Here is a 25,000-nt window from a genome sequence, read left to right as displayed (position 1 = left end):
TATTTCTTTCCCTTTTATTTCACATTACATTCTTCCTCTCCTCTCCTCTCCCATTTTCTTCCTTTCTCTTTAAATTTCTCATCCTTTTATATTCCCCTTTTTTTCTTTTATCTTTATTGAAGTTAGTATCCTATTTCCGATCCATCTTTCTTTCTTCTCTTCCTATCCGCTTTTAACTTCATTCTCTATTCCTCCTTCCTCTTTCAGTTCCTTCTCTTACTTGTTCCTCTTTGACAGTTCTCAGTTCATCTTTCTTATAATGTCATTGACGTGGAGATCAAGTGACGCAAAGACGCAGGATGGGAATACACGAAAAAGAGGGAGGAGAGAGAGGGGGACAGAAGAAGGAGGACGGAAGGAGATGGAGGGAAAGGGCGATCCGTCAAGGGAAGAGAAAGAATGGTCTGGGTGGAAGTGAGGGGAAGGCGAGAGACAAGCAATGAAAGCAAGCAAGACGGAGTTGAAGAGAGAGCAAAAGGAGAAGAAAAGGAAAAGGACAAGTGGAGAGAAAGCACAGGCGAATGGAGAGAGACAGGAGAAGTGAGAGAGTTTTAGGACAGGTATAAAAATGAAGGGAAGGAAGAAAGGCAGGAATGAAGGAAGAGAGAGAGAGAGAGAGAGAGAGAGAGAGAGAGAGAGAGAGAGAGAGAGAGAGAGAGAGAGAGAGAGAGAGAGAGAGAGAGAGAGAGAGAGAGAGAGAGAGAGAGAGAGAGAGAGAGAGAGAGAGAGAGAGAGAGAGATGGAAAGAAATGGTGTATGATTTTTCTTTATCTTTATTTTTTCTTCATGTTTTAGTTTCGTTTTTATATCCGTATCTCTCTCTCTCTCTCTCTCTCTCTCTCTCTCTCTGTGAGCGCGAAACTTTTTACTTCACGATATCCTTTACTATTACCACTGAGAGAGAGAGAGAGAGAGAGAGAGAGAGAGAGAGAGAGAGAATTCATGCCCCGTTCTGACCCTTTTTCGAGCACCATCCTAAAAATAACGCCTGAAAATCTGTTGTGTCCTTCCTCACCCTTGTGTTTCTCTCTCTCTCTCTCTCTCTCTCTCTCTCTCTCTCTCTCTCTCTCTCTCTCTCTAAGTCTGCCTTACTCACTGCCTCTGCCTCTCTCTCCGCCTCGCTGCCCAAACTCCCTCTCTGTCTCTGTGTACACTAATCTTCTCCCAGTCTCCTCTTAGTCTCCCACGCAAAGCAGAGTTCACGTTTTCTAAATTTTCCGAGTCGCAACGCAGATCTGAGTCTAATAAGTCCTTGTTGTGTCCTTAGTGTCATTCCATTGCCTTGTGTTTGTCTTCATAAGGACCGGTTTTTGTGAGTGCGTGTGTGGGAAGGTGGTTAGTCAAGGTTACGAGAGTTAATGATGGTACTTATGAAGGAAAAGAACGTTGAAAGTGTGTTTGGTCGGTTGCACGTTGAGTTGTTATTGTTGGTGGATGTGGTGGTGTTGCTTGTGGTGTTGGTGGTGGTAGTGGTGGCGTGTGTGTGTGTGTGTGTGTGTGTGTGTGTGTGTGTGTGTGTGTGTGTGTGTGTGTGTGTGTTAGTTTGGTCTACGTGTTAATTTTTCACTAGTTTTTGTTGTTTTTTTCATTTTATTTTCATTCATTAATTTTTCGTTAGTTATTTTTTTTTCGCCTAATCTGTGGAGATCCTATCATCCTGTATGGAAGATTTTTTTTTCACAATAGTTTTAATTTTTTCTTATCTTTTTAGTTTGATTAATTAACTTTACAATATATTTTTATTCAGTCCGTGTTAATTATAACAACTTCTGCAGTATGATTTGCATTTTTCAAATTAATTTTCTCCACTTATTCCATTAAGTTCATTAACTATTTTCTTTTACGAAATCCTTAGCCATCCTGTCACTCTATACAGCACATATTCTTTTTTATACTATTCCTTCATTCATATTCCCTTTAAATCATACAGTTTTCATATAATTTCCTTCACTCTATCTTCTACCAGTCGCGCCATGGTATGCCATGGGGTACACTTTTATCCCAGCGGGAGTGCAGAGGGGCTAGTGAGCTGTTAACTACATTATAGTGCCCTTAGAACCGGGTGGTAGAGTACGAGCATCTATATTCCCCGCGTGCTGCAAAAGGGCGGCGTAAAACAAGGAACTGAGAGACAAAAAGAGAGAAAGAGGGAACCGTGGATGCTCTCTCTTGTCTTCGCTCTCCTTGCGTCACCAAAACAAAGGATGGTGTCCAGTCTTAGCTAGCGTGCCGTTAAAGGAGATGTTAGCCTCGTCGCACGGTTTTCGTTAGTGTTTGTCTATGATTATACTGTATCGCGTTTTTTTGTATTTTTCGATGTGGTTTTTCCTTGTTTTTGTCTGTATTTCTACCCTGTTTCCTTTTCGTATTTTTTTTGTTTGTTTGTTTTTGTCCCCGTTTGTTGGAGTGCTGGAGTTCATTTGTCTCTTTTTTGTATATGATCAAGTTGTTTGCTTAGATTTTCACGTTTTTCTTGATCTGTCTTTTCACATGTCCTGGTCTTTGCAAATGTTTTTCTGTTTGATATTGTTTTTTTTTCTGTCTTCTATACCTGCTTATTTTTTCTTTCCTATATCTCCAGTATATTAGATTGCCTCCATTTTTTTTATTTGCATTTTCATGTCTTTTTTTTTTTATTGATATCTCTTTTTTCATGTCAATAACTATGTCTGTTTATTCTCTCAGATCTTTGTTTGTCTCTGTTATCCTTCTTCACATATATCTCTATTGATCTCTGTCTAATTTCTCGCATTATCTCTTCACTTAATCATTTATCTGCATCTATGTCTAATTTGTAATCTTCTCTATCTATCCATCACCATATCTGTCTATCCATTCATTTCTCCATCTCCTCACCCATCCGGTCCTTCCTCAGTGTGTATTTACGCATGAAGGTGTCGGCGTCTATTCGTGCAGTTTCATTTCCTTGCAATATCTGACTTATTTCTGCATCCGCGTCCCGCCCCGAGCCATTACCTGCCGGGAATGGGGAATCAATAAAACGATGACTCTGGTAAATGGAATGATTGCAATTAGTTCATGTTTACAGATGATAGAGAGAGAGAGAGAGAGAGAGAGAGAGAGAGAGAGAGAGAGAGAGAGAGAGAGAGAGAGAGAGAGAGAGAGAGAGAGAGAGAGAGAGAGAGAGAGAGAGAGAGAGAGAGAGAGAGAGAGATTTCAGAATTTTATTTTACTTCTATGTCTAATGGTTACCTATCATTCTATTAATCTATTTGGCGTAGTGGATAAGGTGGTGAGCGTGGGATTGGCCAGATGTCCATGTGTATATTCGAATCCCACCACGTGCTGCCTTGAAACTTCGCCATTTGTTGAGTGCCTTAAAGTTACCTACATGCCATTATGGTGGAGGTATAATTGCCTTACACCAAAGATGCGCTTGGGTGGTGATATGGGCCCTGATATGTGTACCACTATAAATAAAATTGCCTGTGCCGCTAATGGGTGCAAGCTAGACAGCGCTTCCCATACTCTTCAAGTAGACTTACAGGCCCTAAAAACCATAATATGAAAATAAAAAATCTATTTGGCTCTTCATCTATCTATATTTCTATCGACATATTTAATTAGCTATCTCTACATATCCACTAACCTATCTTCCTATTTAGTTCTCTATTTATCTATTCATCGCATCTATCTCTCTACTCATTTACTTTCCTATTTATCTATCAACCTACATATCTACTTATCTATCCGTCTGTCTACCAACATGCCAGTCAATCTATCTATCTCTCCATGCATCCACTCCTCCATCCATCCTTCCTGACGCAGCCTCACCGTCAGCATCGCGTCTCAGGTCAGGCGTGATTTATGACAAACTGCTGTCAGAGTTGGAATGACGCAACGCACCTCGGGCACCAAACTTTTATTGTTTCAAAACTGATTAAACTCTGCGCTGCGTTCAAGCCTGAGATGAATTCCTTATGGCTGCAAGTGTTATGGTGTGGCCTCGATACTTTTGGTTAGGCTGTGCATGCATAATCTAATATAACTTAACTTAGCCAAACCTAATCTAAATGAACCTGACCTTACCTTACTTAACCTAACTAAATCTAAAATAATTGAACTTAATCTAACCTAAGCTATCTAACTCTAATCCAATCAGTTATAAGCTGACTTAATTTATTGGCTATTTCTTGTGTTTTCTTTTTAACTTACTTCTTCCTTCTGTTCTCACACGGTTTTATTTTCCTTCTCCTATTTTTCTTTCCTTGCTTCTTTCTTTTTTTCATGGTTTTCTTTGCCTCATTTCGTTTCCCTGGTCTTGTTTGTTCTTCTCTTGGTCTTTTCTTAATTTCGTTTTTTCTCTAATTTATTTTCCCTTTTTCATTTCGCGTTCCTCTTGTTTCTTTTTCCTTTTTTTTCTTTTTTGTATTTCTTTTCTTAATTTCGCTTTTCTTTTTTTTTTTTTTCTTTTCTTATTCCGCCTCTATGAATGTAGGTCCCCGCACATGCTGGTCTGCACTACCGACAGGAGACACTGGGGGAAGAAGCAATTAGTGGGTACTTTTCGCCCTAAATTTTTTTTGTTCTTGCCGTTTTCTCGTATATACACTAAAAAAACTAATGACATTTCCGAAAATAAATAAATAATTTTTTTTGTAGATCTTCTTTCTTTAGCAAATGAATCTGTGTTTTACAAATCTTTCATTGTTGCTTACTTTTTTGGGGGAGAAACAGCTCAACCGACATTTATCCTAATTTTGTACCCTTGCTTCCTTCACGCGTAAAAAAAAAAAAGTTACTTCACTAACTTCTTACTTAATACGCGTCATGCTACACGATTTTACTGAGCTAAAGTATAATTATAGGCACCTGAAGCTTTAAAGTATTGGATTACCTCTCCTAATGTCATTGGTTGAGTTTCGAAGGCACTTTTAAATGTGGGAATAGTAGAAAAAATTTAGACTGCTGGATCTATAAAAACTGAAATAAAAGAAAAGTTCATAAAAGAAGACTAATTAATTTTCAGCGATGTTTCATTACACTGATATATTTCAAGTTATAGGAGAGAGAGAGAGAGAGAGAGAGAGAGAGAGAGAGAGAGAGAGAGAGAGAGAGAGAGAGAGAGAGAGAGAGAGAGAGAGAGAGAGAGAGAGAGAGAGAGAGAGAGAGAGAGAGAGAGAGAGAGAGAGAGAGAGAGAGAGAGAGAGAGAGAGAGAGAGAAGGAAAAAGCAAAAGCAAAAAAAAAAAAACATGAAAACCGGAACTAGACAAACAGAGCAGTTGTGTGTGTGTGTGTGTGTGTGTGTGTGTGTGTGTGTGTGTGTGTGTGTGTGTGTGTGTGTGTGTGTGTGTGTGTGTGTGTGTGTGTGTGTGTGTGCGCGAGTACATCCACGGCCCCCTCTTCAGGGGGCCGTGGTACATCCCTACCTGGCTGGTTGCCTAGTAGTCCCGCGGCAGCACACAAATACACACACACACACACACACACACACACACACACACACACACACACACACACACACACACACACACACACACACACACACACACCATCCTGTTTACAGCAAGTTGAGTGAGACGCGCATGAAATATTAATTGGTTTTGGAACGAGTGGTGTCTCCTGCGGTGATGGATCGAGAGGCTGGGAAGAGGAGGAGGACTTAGTTACTACATCTATCCGCACTGCTCACGACGGATGGTCTCTATTAACAGGGAATCAACTGTGTCTCTCCCTCCCTCCCTTTTTCCTTGAGTCTCTTTAAACTCCCCTAATCCCTCTCCCATTCCTCCAGCTCCCCATACCACCATAGGCCTTTTTCCTTCCCTCTTAAGATCTCTCTTCATCCTCTTAAAGCTCTCGTGTATAGATTTTTCTTTGCTCATTTCTTTCAAGTTTCTCTAATGTATCATCTATTTTCTTCCTCTCAAGGCTCTCCAACGCACTTCTTTTATTTCTCTTTAATGCCTCATCTCTCATCTCTTCCTCCTTTCGGATTTCTCTAGGGCCCATCTACTCTCCTTCCTCTCAAACGCTTTCCTCTCCTCCCTTCATTTCCCTCTAACGCTCCCTCTCTTCCTTACCCTTCTTCCGTTTTGTATAGCGCCCGTTTCTTTTTTGTATTTAAGTTTCTCTAATGTTCTTTTCCTTTTCTCGCTACACCCCTCTCTTATATTCCTTCTCTTTTCTTCTCTCCATTCCATCATGTCATTTTAACTCTCCTCCTCCTCCTTTCTCTTCCTCCTCCTTCTTTGTTTCATTCCTTTAACCTCTCTAAAGCTCCTCTCCCCTTTCTTAATTTCTATCCATTTGCTGTTTTTTTCTATATTCTTCATTTTCTTACGTCTATCTAACTCTTCTCCTCCTCCTCCTCTTCCTTTTTCTTCCCTCCTTTTTTCCAAGCCTCTTTTCTTTCCCCTCCTTTCACTACCAACTAATTCTTCTTCTCTGCTTTCTGTTCCTTTAAGTCAATTTAATGTTACTCCTTTTCTTCTATTACTTCCCCCTCTTCTCTCCTCCAAGCCTCACTAACGTTCTGCCTCATCCTCCTTTCCTATAATGCCCCTTCCCAACCTCCTCCCTTATTCCTCCGTATACAGAACCTAAGGCCTTCACCACACCCACGCCATCTCCTCAATCTTCCCAAATCTTTTTACCAACTTCCTTCTCTGCCATCAAGATTCCGAAAGAATTCTCCTCCTTTCCTTCTTCTTCTATCCTATCCTTCTATATCTCTCTTAAACAAAATCCACTTTTCCCGCCCCTCCAGATCTCTTTCTTCGACTGAAAATACTTACTCCTTTCTCCACATTACCATCTGGAAATCCACTGACACATAGCCACACCCACACATACACAAATCTTCCCAGTTCAAGCCCAGCAAGAAAACAGCCTCTTCTATCTACCACATTAAAAATACCTCTTCCTTACCACTTTATTAACTGGAAACCCCACTGACACTGACACACACCAACACAAATACCCACATCCAACCACCCAACCACCCACCAACTCATCCACATCCACACCCACACACACACCCACACACAAGTCTTCCAAGTACAAACCCTGTAAAAAATCAGAAGAGCCTCTTTTCCTCTCCCCTTGCCTCCCTGTCTTTCTCATTCCTCTACATGGATCAAGAAGACCCTGCTCGTCGCCACTTGCTAGGGATGAAGACCGGGGAATAGCGGCGCCTTTCCTGTCCCCTCTGGCCCTCCCCTTCCTCTCTCTTCCCCTCTCTTCACCTCCCTGCCGTCCAGAGCCATTATGATAAACGGCCAGATACGGTGAACAAGACGCAGATAAAGACTGGTAGGGGTTAACAAAGGTGGAAGACCAGGAGGAGGAGGAGTGGGACGAGGAAGAGGAGAAAGAGGCTCATTACACACCCATCAGATGAAGCAGAGTGGAAGGTCATGTTAGGGAGGAAAAGAGAGAAGGAGGGAAGAGAAGGGATGGAAAGAAGGAAGAAAGGAAGGGTAGGAGGATGGAAGGGGAAGGAAAGAAAATTGGAGAGGAGAATGAACAATACGATATGAAAGCGGTCAAGAAATGGAGGAAGTAAATTATGAGAGAGAGAGAGAGAGAGAGAGAGAGAGAGAGAGAGAGAGAGAGAGAGAGAGAGAGAGAGAGAGAGAGAGAGAGAGAGAGAGAGAGAGAGAGAGAGAGAGAGAGAGAGAGAGAGAGAGCCACACTTATCCTCCCCACCCGTCTTCCTCCTTCCCCCCCACACACAACAATCACTTAATAAACGAGCGAATCATTCAATCACTCATCAGCCAATCAGCATCCGTTCCTTGCCTCGATGACGTCATAGCGGCTGTCCATTTCTTGACACTCGATCAGCTGACCGTCAAAGGCGAGAGGAGAAGAAGGAGAAAGAGAAGGAGGAGGAGGAGGAAAAAATGGAAATTATTCTATTAGGCGCCGCAACAGCTTAGGTCGTATGGCACCGCTAGGGTTAACGGGAGAACGCTACATCCCCCACCGGGCAACTAGTAGGTTTGGCAAGGATTCCAACCGGGCAGCTTAGACCGTAGAGCCTGAACACGAGCCGTCTTAACTAACTACGCCACCCAGTCCCCGGGGAGGAGGATGGGGAAGAGGAGTAAGTGGAGGGTGATGGAGTAAGGAGAGAGAGAGAGAGAGAGAGAGAGAGAGAGAGAGAGAGAGAGAGAGAGAGAGAGAGAGAGAGAGAGAGAGAGAGAGAGAGAGAGAGAGAGAGAGAGAGAGAGTTTCGATCAGACCAAAATGACATGTCTCTGTGATATAAAGAAAAAAATAAATTACTTGATTCTTTCTTTGTGGGAGTCAGATGCAATTCTTTTAGTGGGTGATGAATGGGAGGAAGGAAATGCGAGTAGTAGTAAGATAATTAATTGAAGTGGTCGTGGTGGTAATGGTAGTAGTAAAAGTATCATTATTATTATTATTATTATTATTATTATTATTATTATTATTATTATTATTATTATTATTATTATTATAGTAGTAGTAGTAGTAGTAGTAGTAGTAGTAGTAGTAGTAGTAGTAGTAGTAGTAGTAGTAGTAGTAGTAGTAGTAGTAGTAGTAGTAGTAGCAGCAGCAGGAGAAATAATAGTTAAAGCAGTACTAGTCTTACGAGTTTCTTTCATACCGAACGAGTTAAAGGAGAATGATATTGTAACAAGAAAATAACATCAGTGGTATCCTCAGTAAGAACACAATAACATAAGGAGACTGAACGCCTAGGTGACCTACATAGGCAGCTCCGGAGCACCAACCCTACGTCACGCCGCCAACCTTCTCTACTAAATAAAGGCAAGTGAAAGGGAGAAATATGAGAACTTGTAACTGGAGCGTCTCAGAGCCAAAGCCTAAACGGAGAATATGATGAAAGTGTAAAGTGAAAACGAATAAAAGTAAAGAATGTGACACGTCCTACATATAAACGCAGAACTGAATAAGTAAAGTGAGAAATAGAGAATGCGTCTCAGAAAAAAAGATGGGTACTAAACAAAAAAAAAAAAGATGTAAAAGAAAATGAAAAAAGGCAAAGTATGTGATAAGTTTTTCAGTGAAGGAGAAGACGAAAACTAAAGAATAAAGAAAGTGATGTAATATAAAACGACTCTGAGAATGAACGAGTAAACGAAAATAAGATAACAGGTGAAAGAGAAGGAAACGTATTTGTATGACATTGACACGTTTTTCAGTGAGGTAGAAGAGGAACACGACAACAATTGAAATAAATAAGTGGAGAATATCAAACGTGACTGAGAGAGAATTAATGAGTAAACAGAGAAAATGAAAAAAAAAGAACGCTAAAGATAAAGCTACCTAGTTAACAAGTCTTTCATCGCAGGAGAGAGGAAAACCACAATAAGTTGAGAAAGAAAGCGCGTTATATCAAACACGTCTCAGAAAAGAAGAAGAAGAATAACAATAGAGGCAAAAAGAGAAGAAAAGAAGAAAAAGTAACAGATCTTTCAGTGAAGCAGAGGAACATGACACCAGTGGAAGGAGTAGAAGAAGTGAGAAATGCAGGACACATCTCGGAAGGAATGAGTACATGGATGATACGAAAGGAGATGGAAGAAAATATTAGAAAATGATGTATGTAACAGTTCGTGGAAGGAAGCATGAAGTAAGCACGAAGAAGAAAGAGTAAAAAAAAAAAAAAAAAAAAACACGAATATAACAGGGAGAAATAAACACGTCTTGAAAATCATGTAAGTGAGTATTACAAAAAAAAAAAAAAAAAAGAAATTATATAAAAGAAATACCTAACGAACACTCCAACATGACACAAGAGATAAAGGACAGAAATAAATACAAATAAAGAACGATTATGTGACAGATGCCAACGTAATAACGCGTATCATTGGTAATCAAAAGGGAGAAATGCAAAAGTAAGAACCCTTAAACATGAGACAAAGGTGAGTGTTGGAAAGATACAAGAATAAAAACAACTGTGTGACAGACGAAAGAGTGAGAGAAGACAAGGGAATGCAGGGCTCTTTAAACAAACACACAATAACACACCGACACGAGTAATGGAAGCGAGATGCAAATGAAATCACACAAGCGAACATATGCAGAGCAAGTTTTAAAGAAAGAGGAAAGAAGAGATAACAGAGAAGACAAACGGGATGAGAGAGAGAGAGAGAGAGAGAGAGAGAGAGAGAGAGAGAGAGAGAGAGAGAGAGAGAGAGAGAGAGAGAGAGAGAGAGAGAGAGAGAGAGAGAGAGAGAGAGAGAGAGAGAGAGAGAGAGAGAGAGATCATAACAGCCACAAAGACGTAAATACGCTAAGACAGACGAAAATACAGAAACAGACAGATAAACAAATATAACCCGAGATAGGCAGACTGTCAGCCATATAACCAGACAAACGGACGAAATAAACTTGACATGCAAACATATAGACACAAACGGCATGATAGATAGACAGAAGGACAATACGAAACAGATCAAGACTGAAAGAGAGAGAGAGAGAGAGAGAGAGAGAGAGAGAGAGAGAGAGAGAGAGAGAGAGAGAGAGAGAGAGAGAGAGAGAGAGAGAGAGAGAGAGAGAGAGAGAGAGAGAGAGAGAGAGAGAGACAGGGACACAAGGAGAAAAGAACGGATGAGGATGAAAGTTTGGGGGAGGGGAGGGGAGGGGACAAGGCCAGATAGGTGAGTAAGCGGCGGAAACGTTTACCTGGAACTAAAACTTTGTCCGAATATTTACACACCTTTTTATTTTCTTCCCGTGGGCGGCGGCAGCAGCGGCGGCAGTGGTGGCGGCAAGGGAGGCAGGCAGGCAGGCAGAGAGGGAGGGAGGGAGAGGGGAGGAATGGAAGGAGGGAAGGGGAAGCTTTAGTCCTTCCAGATGAGAGAATCTGTCGATATTTTTCTCACTCACATATGTAACATTGTTTTCGCATCGTGAGGTTTGCTGTTTCGTTTTGACCTCACTGCATTAACGCCCCCTGCTCCCCTCTCTCTCTCTCTCTCTCTCTCTCTCTCTCTCTCTCTCTCTCTTTTCCAGCCCGAATGTTACTTCTGGTGGCGACATTTATGATAGCTTCCCAGGGACAGCCACACGAGCCGGCGCGAACATAAACATGGCCACTCCAGACAAAAATACAGGCAGATACTGCACGCAGTGTCGCTCCAAGGTTTATTTACACACGACCTGCTCGCCAGAACACAATGGCACGGAAATTCGTAGGTACTCGCAACGCACGACCACCAGAAATACGCCATGCAGCAAAACAAGACACTAAATGTACAGTGAGCAAAAAAGAAAAATTGCCCTTCTTGTGTCATTTCCTTGCAGTGTCTTATTTGTTTGAAGGCAGTGCATCTGGAACAACAGTATTTTCTTACCATCAATGTATTCCAGAGTGGACCGCAGCAGCGACTATTCCAAGAAGCGTCCAGCTGAAAGGTAAAAGAATGTAGAATAATGATTTGTTTGCATGAACTTGCTCTGACGTTTAATATCCGTAAAGGAGAATGATTACACTTGGCAGAGGGACAATGTTTCACTCGCTTGCACTGCGGCGGAGATGACTGGTCCGCCATGGAAGTCTGAGACATGTGCGGGGTTATAACACTCCTAAGTTTTCTGGAACATCAGATGAGTGATGGTGAAAAGTCAAGTAAATGAAGGTTTAGAACATTCGCATTTGTCTATCAGGATTACCACATTTCGAGAATATCGGAACATATACAGTGGTGATGAAGAGTTGATTTATTTAAAGTTTGGGATACGCGCACAGTTTTGTTTGTCCGGGTTAACACACTGTTATTGGAAACATGTACAGTGGTGGGGAAAGGCGAGTAAGAAGGCTTGGGGCATGTTTTTGTCTGTCAGGGTTACCACACTACCAGGTTATCCGGAATATTTATTGTCCTTGCCAAAATTCCTGTAGTTTGCTGACACTCGCTTCCTTTATGCATTGTGCTTTACCCTGACCTTAAATTTTGCTGATACACTATAGAAAAAAATAGTTTACTGATAGATTCTTTCACTAGAGGACGCAAGACACGGAGAAAAAAAACAAAAAACACTGTACAACTATGTACTCGATAACTGCCGATGAACGTGCTTCTCCACGATGCCACGATGCAAAACTAAATAACTTGCAGATTCTAAGCAAAGCAGCGAAGCTCAAGAGAGGGAAAAAAATAAAGTATGCATAGAATGGTACTCAAAAAATGCCCTTGAATTTTTCTCCAAAATTCCATTGATAAAATTTTTCAAAACATCAAAAATATCAGGATTCGGGTTAAATTTCTAGCGAAACTAAAAAACAATATTTGAACATTCATTGAAGAGAGAGAGAGAGAGAGAGAGAGAGAGAGAGAGAGAGAGAGAGAGAGAGAGAGAGAGAGAGAGAGAGAGAGAGAGAGAGAGAGAGAGAGAGAGAGAGAGAGAGAGAGAGAGAGAGAGAGAGAGAGAGAGAGAGAGAGAGTCACGTTCAACTCATAAAATAAACAAAAAACAAATAAACAAACGAATAAATAAAAAAAAAAAACATTATGCAGCACAGTCTGATGAATTGATGTAAGCACGTGTGTTCACTGGTCGAAAACAGATACGGGCTTCATTCCTGTTTATGATTCGTGTTGGTCGTGTGTGCATCACCTTGCTGGTGTGGCGGGCATTATTCCCAACATTCTCCATGTGTAAAGAATGATGTCTCTATTAGTTTGTCAAGTTTCCTGTTGATTATGTAAGTGCAAGAGATGTAGTTGCAGTAATTACGTTCGGGTGTATAGGTTTGTGTGGTTTCAGTGGTATACTGCAAAGGATATTATTAGATCAGCCATCTAAGCACCCACTGAAATCGTTTTGTGAATCCCTACGGGTTTGCGAATCCCAGATTGAGAACCCCTGGCTTAGAGAGATGACCGCATGACTAGCCTTTATATATCCGCTTTCAGTAAATTCTCCTTCCCTTCATCACTTTTTACAGTCCTTCAGTCATATTCCATTATCATTCATCTCTTTTTTTTTTCTTAATCATTCTTAGCTCCTCACCGCATCGTATTACATCTTTTCAGCTCTATGCTAATATCTTTCTTACGATCTCTCAATCCCATCTCAGTCGCCCTCCAGCTATTTCTAAAGCATTACAATATCCATTTTACTATCCTCCATCTCTTTTCTAATTAACTAAAAGCTATCCTAGGACCAGTCATCCATACCTACTCCAATTCAGTCCCATTTCATACTCTCTGTACCATCTAACGGTCTCAGAGACCGAATATTTGAATCTTTAACATCCTTTTAGCTCAATTATGCCTTCTTGTTTTAGCCAACATTCCCCAGAATGATTTCTCATCCCATCCTATATTCATTCAGACCCACCACGTGCCCTTTCTCCCGTCTCGCAGTCCCACATATTCATCTCTACTCATCAACTTCCCTTCAACCCATTTATAAGAAGAACATAAGAAAAGAGGAAGCTGCAAGAGGCCGCCAGGCCTACACGTGGTAGTGCCTGTATGAGCAAAGCTACCTAATTGCTCTGACTATAATAATTTCTTTGATTATTTAACTTCCAAAGTGGAGCACATTACCCTTTCACAGAGATCTCCATCCTTGGAGATTTCAATGTTCACCAACAGCTTTGGCTTTCCTCTCCCTTCACTGACCATCCTTGTGAACTAACCTTCAACTTTGCTATCTTCCTTACCTCTAATCCTTCTGCTTATGCTGTTACCCAATCATCTCTCATAGTGGGGCCGCCGTGGTACAGTGGAACCATGCGTGCTTTGGGGTCCGAGGGGTCTCCAAGCGCATGGGTTCGAATCCTGTCCACGGTCCGAGTGTAGGTTGGGCTTCCTCACTCGGGGCAACGGTTTCCTAGCGGGTGGGCTTTGAGATAGGTACCCGAAAAAAAGTACTCCCTTTAGCCCATAAATTCCCATGAAAAGCCCACATGGTATAAATAAAAAAAATCTCCGTTGGGCTCCTTCGATCACAATCTCATTTCTGTATCTTGTCCTATCTCTCCAATACCTCACCAGGATCCTCCAAGGCGAAGATGCCTCTGGCGTTTTGCCTCCGCCAGTTGGGGTGACCTGAGAAAGTATTATGTTTGTCCCTCCCTCTCCTCCTCCCTCTAACTATTTCATGCTTTCAATCAAAATTCTTCGTAATGATGTTTTCCAAGCCCTCCCTGGCCTAAACCCTCGGAAGGCTTATGGACCTGATGAGGTCCCTCCTATTGTTCTTAAAAACTGTACTTCCGTGCTTGCACCTTGCCTGGCCAAACTCTTTCAACTTTGTCTGTCAACTTTTACCTTTCCTTCTTACTGGAAGTTTGCCTACATTCAGCCTGTTCCTAAAAAGGGTGACAGTTATAATCCCTCAAACTACCGTCCTATAGGTTTAACCACTTGCTTGTCTAAAGTTTATTAATGTTTCCTCAATAGGAATCTGTCACTTCACAATCTTTTATCTGATCACCAGTATGGCTTCCGTCAAGGTCGCTCTGCTATCTTCTGTTTTCTTTTTACTGAGTCTTGGTCATCCTCTTTTAGAGATTTCGGTGAAAGTTTTGCTGTAGCATTAGACATATCAAAAGCCTTTGATAGAGTCTGGCTTAAAGCTTTGATTTCCAAACTGTCCTACGATTTCTATCCTTCTCTCTGCAACTTTATCTCAAGTTTCCTTTCCGACCGTTCTATTGCAGCTGTGGTAAATGGCCACTGTTCTTCTCCTAAATTTATTAACAGTGGTGTTCCTCAGAGTTTTGTCCTGTCACCCACTCTCTTTCTATTGTTCATTAATGACCTTCTTAACCAAACTTCTTGCCCTTTCCACTCCTACGCTGATAATACCACCCTACATCTTTCCACGTCTTTTCAGAGGCGATCAACCCTTCAGGAAGTCAACAAATCACGCAGGAACACCACAGAACGCCTGACTTCTAATCTTTCTAAGATTTCTGATTGAGGCAGAGAAAATCTAGTAGTTTAGTTCAATGCCTCAAATACTCATCTATCTATTAACTCGACACATCCTTCCGGACAACTATCCCCTCTTCTTCAATGACACTCAAATGTCTCCCTCTTCCACAATGAATATCCTCGGTCTGTCCTTTGCTCATAATTCTAACTGGAAACTTCACATCTCATCTCTTGCTAAATCAACTTCTATGAAATTAGGTGTTCTGCGGCGTCTCCGCCAGTTTTTCTCGCCTCTCCAACTGCTGACTCTGTACAAGTGCCTTATCCGTCCCTGTATGGAGTAGCCTTCGCATGTTTAGGGGGTTCCACTCCCTCAGTTTTATTAGATAGGGTGGAATCAAAAGCTTTTCGTATCATCAACTCCTTTCCTCTGATTGACTGTCTTCAGCCTCTTTCTCACCGCCGATATGCTGCATCTCTTTCTCTCTTTCATCGCTATTTTCATGCTAACTGTTCTACTGATCTTGTGAATTGCATTCCTCCAGTCCTCCTGTGGCCTCGCTGCACAAGGCTTTCTTCTTCCTCTCATCCCTTTTCTGTCCAACTCTCTAATAAAAGAGTTGACCAGTACTCCCAGTCATTGATACCTTTCACTGGTAAACTCTGCAATTTCTTGCCTGCTTCTGCATTTCCGTCTTCCTACGACTTGACTTTTCTTTTTTTTTTTAAGAGAGAAGTGTCAAGACATTTGCTCCCTAATTTTGGATAACCCTTCTTATCTTTTAGAGAACCAGCATCAAGTGGGCCTTTTTTTTCAAACAATGTGTTGCCCTTGGCTGGCCTTCTCTCCTACATAAAAAGAATAAAAATCTATCATTCCCATCCATGAATTTATCTAATCTTCTTTTAAAGCTCCCTATTGACTCAGCACTGACTACATGACCACTGAGACCGTTTGAAAATCAGTTTCTTCCCATTTTTATCTTAGGCCAGAATTTTTCAAGCTTAAATCCATTATATTCCCTATACCACTTAAATACTTCTATTAGGTTCCCTCTTAACCTACATCTCTCAAAGAATGCAGATTGAGTTTCTTCAGCCTCGCTTTATAGGGAAAATCCCTCATCCCCCTGTAACTTTTTAGACATCCTCCTTTGCACTGACTCCAAAAGACCTATATCCTTCCTATAATGTGTGGACCAGAATTTTACGTCTTACTGCTCCATCTGGCTATCCTTTCAGACCCATCTTTCAACTTTTCTCGCCTCTTTTCAGGTTCATCACATTCCTTTTTGTCCCATCCAGCAGTCTCATCACGCCTATCTCTTTAACAATCCATTAAGTCCCATCCTAAGTCTTCCTGTCCCATCCAATGGCCTACCCATTTATTCTACGGAACCCCAACCCAACTCTCACGTTCTCCTTCAATTTCTCCCGGCATTTCACGGCCCATCAGCCTATCCCACAGGCTATCCGTGGACCATAATGCCACTTACGACCTCTCTGCGTGCGTTGTAACCCCACATCAGTATTCATCTCCGCTCCCAAAACAATTCCCACGCGGCAACCTTCCGGTCAACAAGAGAAGGCAACAGGTCTGGGGATCCTGGTGAGCTTTACCTGACCCAACCCTTCTTATTTTACTTATCCAGCATTCTCAAATCAATCCAATCCAGTGTATCCCAAACTATCTAAAATATCGTGAATTAACTTGCAACGCACCAAAATTAGGCCAGTACACAACACATTAACATAAAACATCTAGAACGAAATCAGTGACATTTTAAACCCACCTCATTTACAGATAGACACAGAACATTCTCTAACAAACTCAGGAACGAAATTACGAGTAGTGCAGTATTCTCCAGACAGACCCATGCAGCACATTCTAACCAAATCAGACATACCCCAAACAAACAGGAATTCAGCGGGTTTTTCCTCCTCATTCGTTGCGTTGTTACTTTAGTCACTTAGAAAAATAATACAGAAAAAAAAAAATTTCATACAAACTCAATAATCTTAAAAGTAAGAAAATTCATACAGAAACACACGTCAAATATTCCTATCCATCTAACCCTGGTAAGTTTTGAATAACGTTATGCACACTCAGAGACAAACACGAACACCTCCTATCTAATTAAAAGCAACACATTCCAACACCAAAATAAGAGCCAAACCCAGGTCGTCACTCGCAACACAAACAAAGGCAACGGATCACCACCAAATCCATGATAATTAAAAAGTCCCACGCGAAAAAATAAATAAATAAATAAGCATGAAAAAGAAAGAAAGAAAGAAAGAAAGAGAGGAAAAATGGGTGGGGGCACAGAATTAAAGGGAACACAGCCAACAGTGAAGTTCCCGAGGTTAAAACTGTGCTACGACCCACGACACAACGCAACATAAGACATGCACGCAACACACACACACACACACACACACACACACACACACACACACACACACACACACACACACACACACAGTCTCACGTCCTGAATAAAGAGAGCAAGATTTACATACATCCAGGAGCTGCGTTCTCTCACTCCAGGTGCTCGAGACTTGGCTGCACTCGCTCCCCATCCATCCGTGTCTTGCTTGGAATCCGGCAAGAATATACCACCACCACCAACACCTCCACCACTACCACCACCACCTGCACCACCGACACTGACTCCACTTTCATAGCATAGCATAGAAAGAAAAGATGGTGAGGGAAAAGGATGGGTTAAACTAACATTACTTATGCCACCTCTGTCTTTGTCATCATCACCTTTTGTTTGTGAGTAGCTATTTCTTATATCCACTATCATTATCACTACCATAGCATAAGGTAAAGAGAAAGAAAAATATGGTGAAGGGTAAAAAAATCGAAGTTTAATAATAATCACAATTAACCACTACCATCATCACTATTAGTTCTGAGTTTTATAATTCGAGAATTTTTTTTTAGGAATTCCAAGGCTATTTTCGTGATTCCAGTGATTCTTTATAGAGAGTTCTACACCATCACTACGAAAGACATCACTGCTATAGTCGTCACCATCAAAGGAAATACATAAAGAAGGTCTAAAGCTTCGAAACCACCATCACCATTACTTTCACTGTCTTCATTAGCAAGGGCAGAGAAGAGGGATTCACCACTATCATCATCACTGCTGGCACAATCATCATCACTAAGGAAAGTCAATAGAGGCTTAAAATTTGACCACTAACACCACCATCACAGCATCACCACTAATAAAAACATATAGACGCTTAAACTTTCACCCACCATCACCACCATCACCGCTAAAGAAGAGAGCTAGAGAGAGAGACTTTAACCTTCACCACCACCACCACCACCACTACAAAGGATGATAATATACAGATACTATAAATCAAGAAAGATAAAGTTTGTTCTTATATTCCTTACTAGAAACCTTGCCCACCACTACCACCACCACCAACCACTACAATAACCCATGGCAGACAGAGAGGCGTCGAGGCAGGAGTACCACCACCATCACCACTTCCACCACCACCAGCTTCTTGCACAACAACACCACTTTATTAGTAATCTCGCCTGCCTGTGCCGCCGAGGCAATCTGGTTCTGATGAAACTAACAACGCATAACAAGGGACGGGTAATCTCACTCGCTCTCCAGTGTCCTTGTATCCTCTCCAATTAAATGTACAAAAAAAAAAAAGCACATAATGACATATCTTGGGTTATTTTCGTTGTCTGGAAGGTTTCGTCATTTGATCTCGACTGCTCGAATCGACTTCAATTAAGTGTACCCAAAATAAACAGAAAATTACTTACCTTGGGTTAGTTTTTTTGCACTCCGTCACGTTTCGGTGATCTCGACTACTCTCAAGAAGGTCTCTGAGGGGTGAGGGTAACTGAGATTTGCAAGGGTGGGTCGTTATCTGATCTTGACTGCTCTTATCGACTCTAATTAAATAAACTAGAAAAAAAAATGTATCTTGCAGCCGTGGTACAGTGGAACCATGCGTGCTTTGGGGTTCGAGGCGCACGGGTTTGAATCCTGTCCACGGTCCGAGTGTAGGTCGGACTTCCTCACTCGGGGCAACGGTTTCTAGCTGGTGGGCCTTGAAATAATATTCCCTTTAGCCCACAAATTCCCGTGAAAAGCCCAAATGGTATAAATAGAAAAAAAAAGATCGTTATCTGATCGCGATTACCCATAAAAAATTCTGTCAGCAGTTATTTGATATTTCCAAGGATACTTTCATCTTTCTAGCGATAGTTTACCAAAGCTTCCACTCTGTTAGTGGGAAGTATCATTGACTGCTTTTAAGAAGCTCGAGTGACGTTTTTTGAGATTTTGGTGATAATTTAATAAGGCTTCCACATATAACCAACTACCTTTGTTGCCTTTGAAAATCAGTCCTTAAAACTAAAACGTTCAACAAAAGCCAAGGTCTGAGAAAGAATGGAACGTATATATTCTTTCCTCACTCTGTAGCCTTTGAAATTCAGCTCTTACCGGAGACCAAGACGTTTCAAAAGGACCATAATGTGGGAAAGAATGGGCCCTGTATTGTTTTTCTTGCTTATTCACTCACGACTCTTAAAGTTTCCGTTACGTTCAATCCCTGCCCACTAAAAGTTTACGTAATGCTCGAATTCGAAACTTATACAACCCATAATGGAGAAACGAGCCTGGGAGGGAAGGAGGGAGGGATGAAGGGACGAGGCAAGCAGGGAGGGAGGGAGTCTAGAGGTCGTATCCTCGGGTGATCGTTGGGTAAACAACCCGCTGGACTAAGAGTTTTCACCAAAGAAAACGGATCTGAGCGTATCAGTGACTGCGAAAAAGATAGAAAAATTAGTATGAGAGAGAGAGAGAGAGAGAGAGAGAGAGAGAGAGAGAGAGAGAGAGAGAGAGAGAGAGAGAGTGAGTGCGTGTCTGGTCAGGACAGCAAGGGAAGCAGAAAGAGCAGTTACTATGACGTATAAATATTAAAGTGAATCACTCTCTCTCTCTCTCTCTCTCTCTCTCTCTCTCTCTCTCTCTCTCTCTCTCTCTCTCTCTCTCTCTCTCTCTCTCTCTCTCTCTCTCTCTCAGCTTATGGGATACTGAAGTAGCTCACAAGTCAACAGAAGCAATCACCACATTTTCCACAAGACTAAGCCTAAATTGACCATTAAGCTCCCTTTCTTACCCTAGCCCCTTTCCTCATCCCGCCTCCCCCCTCTCTCTCTCTCTCTCTGCGCGGGAAGACTGGATGAGGGAGCGCGTTGTTTCATCAGCCCCAGGTGCGCCGCTCAGGTGTGGGCAGTAATTGCACGTGTCAGTTGCCAGGCGTTTCAGGATCACAGGAGGGAGTGGCGCTGACAGGGAACGCTACGGAGGACGCCCCTGTGTGTGTGTGTGTGTGTGTGTGTGTGTGTGTGTGTGTGTGTGTGTGTGTGTGTGTGTGTGAGAGAGAGAGAGAGAGAGAGAGAGAGAGAGAGAGAGAGAGAGAGAGAGAGAGAGAGAGAGAGAGAGAGAGAGAGAGAGAGTGTGTGTGTGTGTGTGTGTGTGTGTGTGTGTGTGTGTGTGTGTGTGTGTGTGTGTGTGTGTGTGTGTGTGTGTGTGTGTGTGTGTGTGTGTGTGTGCATTAATTATTAACTGACTGAAAAGGTGAGAGGTAAATAAAACTGAACATGTGGTAGGTTATTTAGTTTATTTCTGATTTATTTGATTTTGATTTATATATAGTACAATTTCGTATTTTTTGCGCTCGTGTGTGTGTGTGTGTGTGTGTGTGTGTGTGTGTGTGTGTGTGTTTTACTAACCTCTTTTTATTCATTGGTTCGTTCACTAACTCGCTGTGTTTTGCCTATCAGCTTTAAGTAATGTGAGGCACGTGGGCGATTTAGCACCAGTATTATTCAATTCCAATTTCCTTCCCTCATTGCGTTCTGTAAACATTCAATATTATGCATGATTCCACCTCCTCTGTCGACACCACCATTCCAACCACCCAATGGCTTGTATTTATATCATCTTCGACATGTTTGTGCTGGTTTTAATAGATCTTAATTCCCTCACTGTCATATGTAACACTTCACTATTCTTAAGATGGTATGGGAAGTCTTTATAAGAAGCGAAGAAACAAAATAACCGCATTTAAAGAATAGATTCAGTGAGGTTTGTGATTAAGAAGTCAGAACGAAAGAAAAACAAGACCAATAACAAGGACATCAAAGGACAGGAACTAAAGAAAAATATTGCAGAAAAAAATACATTGAACTTGTTAATGGTGTTTAAAGGTGTTCTCAATATTCTAATGATACTTGACTTAGATTTTACATTGATAATAAGAACAGCCATGAGAACCTGACTGATCACTCCGGTGGCCTTGGAAAATACTCCTAATGATGCTCCAAGACGTTTGAGAATAAGAGATTAAAACACGTGTAAAATAAAAACCATTTGCTTTATTTTCCCTTCACTGTTTCCCTCTCACTTTTCTTTTTTTTAGAGATTATGATAAATTACCAATCCCATAATTCCATAAATTCGATGTCAAGGCACATGTAAAAAATAACAACTTGCTTCATTTATCTATACTGTTATTCTCTTTGCTCATATTTTGGAGTGATCACAGTAAGCTGTCTTTCCGTTTTATTCCTTAATCTCGATGTTCTAAGAATACAAACTTAAGATACAAGTAAAATATAACCATTCAGTTTATTTCCCTTTGCTATCTTCTCTCTCTCTCTCTCTCTCTCTCTCTCTCTCTCTTTCAGTCCTCTTTTTTTATGAATTACGATAGATTATCTTTCCCTTAATTAAATAAAATTTATGTTCTAAGAGCACGAGCTTAATACATGAGAAAAATTAGACCATTTACTTCACTTCCCTATAATTCTTACTCTTTTCCTCTTTTTTTTTTTTTAACTAAAACATTATTTTCCTTAAAATTCTTGCAGGGGTCTTTTCATTCACATTAAGAATTCCATTGAAACTCCTCGAAGTGTTATGAGTACCAACTTAAAACACGTGTTAACTCGAACCAATTTCTCTATTTCCCCTGCAATATTCCCCCTTCATTCTTTTCCTCTTCTGGAGATTAGACAGATCACTTTACCTTAAATTCGATGTTCTTAAGAGTACAAATACGTGTAAAACTGAAAAATTTGCTTTATTCAATCAAATTTTCCTTCTTTCATTCCTCACCATTTCTTGGGATCAGAACAGTTCTCTTCCCTTCAAACTCGTGCAAGGCTCACTCTCCTCACTAAAACAAGTAATCTTCCTTCAAGACACGTGTGAAACTGTACCATTTACTTTATTCCCCCCACATTTTTTGGGGGATATTAAGACATAATCTCTCTTTGAAATCATCCCGGACTCACAATCTACACAAAAAGAAATTACCATCCCTTAAGACTACTCAATTTATTCTCCCTAGAAATTTTCCTCTTTCCTCCCCATTTTTTTTTTAGAATGATACATTACCTTCCTCTAAATTCCTCTTTGGTTTAATTCTTTTACAGTAACAGGCTACCTTCCCTTAAGATATGTGTCAAATTCAATTTCTTATTTTCTATTCAATAATTTTCTCTTCTCTTTGGAATTATGACATACTGTCTTCCTACTAAGTCATCTTCACTTCCCTCTACGACGCTTTATGAATACGAGCTCAGGTGTGAAATTAAAAAGTTTAACTTATTCTCTGATGTTTTTTCATCCTTTTTAGGAATTAAGACAGATTATGTTCCTTTAAACTCGTGATAACCTCACTTGATTTTATTTCTCCACGATTTTTCTTAACTTTCTTTTCTCCCTTTTTTTTTTCTGGAGGGTGGTTATGAAAGCGGGGAGTGAGGGAAAGCAGGTGATTAAGACGTATCACTGTCTTTTAATTTGTTCCTGGTCTCAGTTTCCTCGCACTAACAGGCTCAATGATACTCTAAGAGGTTTTAAGAATACGAAATATTTGTCATATTTCTCCACAATTTCCTCTGTCTTTCCTCTCTTCTTTTGGAATTAAGATATATTACGATTTCTCTAAATTCCTACTGGTCTTAGCTCTCTCACACTAACAGGCCACTCAGCTCGACACACTCCACTCCTCGACCTACATTCCAGCGTGGCGTGTGAACTCTCGTGATATTTACTCCACCCCACCACTACCACCACCACTGCCGCTACTACTGTAAGGTCGACGGACGCCCTTGCCACGCTAGCCAAGCAGACCTTCCCGAATACTTCCCGAGTTGTATTGACCACCGCAGTGCCGCACTATATATAGAGACGGACTTGTGACGTCACACCTGCTGGCCCTGTGATTAGCTAACTATGGATGACGTCACGATGCACGTTGATCCAATCCGTACCGTGTTTTTTTAAGTTTCCGTGCTGCTGGAAGAGTAGGAAGATATAACGGAATAAGGACAGAACGGAAGAAAAGATGGAAGAATAGAAAAAGAAAAGGAGAAGAGTGAGGATTGTGTTCTTAAACGTTTCTATGTGGAAGATGTAAAGAAGCTGAGATCAAGAGAAGAGGAGGAAAGAAATAAGATCTATGCTTTTAAACGTGTCTGTGAGGAAGATAGAACGAGGTGTACGAGAAGAGAAGGGCACGACGTTTCGGTGAGGAAGGTTGAACGGGGAGGAGAGAATGGGATAATAGGAGTAACACTCGTGTTCTTAAACATTTTTGTGTTCCATGTTCATTAATTCCAAGATGCTTTACTGCATATTACTGGAGTTTTTCAAGGGTGTTCCATTGATTCCAGTGTTGGTTTAACAAGGGCGTTATATTATTAACGGGGCCAAATAAACCCTTTTTTTTTATACCATGTGGGCTTTTCACGGGAATTTATGGGCTAAAGGGGATACTTTTTAGGGTACCTATCTCAAAGCCCACCCGCTAGGAAACCGTTGCCCCGAGTGAGGAAGCCCAACCTACACTCAGACCGTGGACAGGATTCGAATCCGTGCGCTTGGAGACCTCTAGGATCCCAATGCACGCATGGTTCCATTGTTCTTATCGTTATTGAAGTTTTTCAAGGGTGCTTGTGTAATTCTAGTGATAATTTTGAAAAGGATTCTGCACCAAAGTTAAAAGAAAAACATGAAAGCCTAACTATTCATCTATGGGAAGTTAGTCAATTCATTTTTTTCTCTCAGCAATGGTGTTTGCATGATTCAATGATGTTCAACAATGATTCAACATCGTCATTGGCATTAATTGATCATCAAATGGAAGTTATTGGAATTTTTAAAGGTGTTCGCATGATTGCAGTGGTAGTTTACAAGTACTCTACATCACCACTGAGATGAACAAACACAAGAGAAGTAACTAATAATCCGTGTGGTCTTTGAAAACAGTATGTACGGGAGAATAATACCTTGAAGAACGAAGAATCAAGAAAGGCAATGGCAAGGCGTTAGAAAAGAGAGAAGGGGGAAGATTAAATGAAACACTTCCCAAGTTACAAAGGTTAGGGTTGTAAAATATACACTAAAAATAATAAACAAATAAACAAAGACTTGGGAAAGCAACGCCACCAGGTGCATATTAATATCCTGCACGCAAAACTATGTGAAGATTTTAATAATCTTGCATAACAGAGGTGACCAAGAGCCCTGAGGGGGTGATGGTGGTGGTGGTGGTGGTGGTGGTAATGGTGGTGGTTGTGGGCAGCTGAAGTGTTGAAGTGCCCATTAGAATTGAGACGGGACGGTGTGACTTGATATGAAACTTTTGAGGACGAGAGGAGTGGAAATAAGGACTGGGCATGAAAGAAGGCTGGAAACAGAGAGGGAGGACTTAACCGGACCTAACCTAACCTAACCTAACCTGACCTAAAGAAGGGTCCAACCTAACCTAATCTAACTTAAGAGATGACCTAACCTGATCTGGCCCAACCTTAAGGGAAATGAGATGATAAAGAACCCTGAAGTAATGACAGTGGTAGTGGTGGTCGTGGTGGTGGTGGTAAGCAGCTGAAGCGTTGAAATATCCATTACAAGTGAAATAGCAAGACGTGACATAATAACATGAAACTTGCGGAGACGAGGAAAGAAGGGATGGGAGGATAGACACAGAAAGGAATAACAGGAGGCGAGGAGAGGAGTGATAAAGGAAAGGAGTAAGAGATAATGACGTGGCGGAGGAATAAAGGAGAGGAGCGTGACGA

General features: G+C 41.2%; 1 protein-coding gene across 1 annotated transcript in view; it reads left to right on the top strand.

The window, feature by feature from the left end:
• LOC123498252 (anoctamin-8-like) overlaps positions 1-25,000 on the top strand; it is a 141,681-nt gene that overhangs the window by 41,798 nt on the left and 74,883 nt on the right. Inside the window, 1 exon segment of the mRNA XM_045245442.1 lies at positions 11,333-11,377. Coding sequence (XP_045101377.1) covers positions 11,333-11,377 — 45 coding nt within the window.

Source organism: Portunus trituberculatus, chromosome 47, assembly GCF_017591435.1.
Source record: "Portunus trituberculatus isolate SZX2019 chromosome 47, ASM1759143v1, whole genome shotgun sequence".
In the NCBI taxonomy this organism is placed as follows: Eukaryota; Metazoa; Arthropoda; class Malacostraca; order Decapoda; family Portunidae; genus Portunus; species Portunus trituberculatus.
The sequence above is the reverse complement of the archived record's forward strand: the minus strand, read 5'-3'. Positions and strand labels throughout refer to the sequence as shown.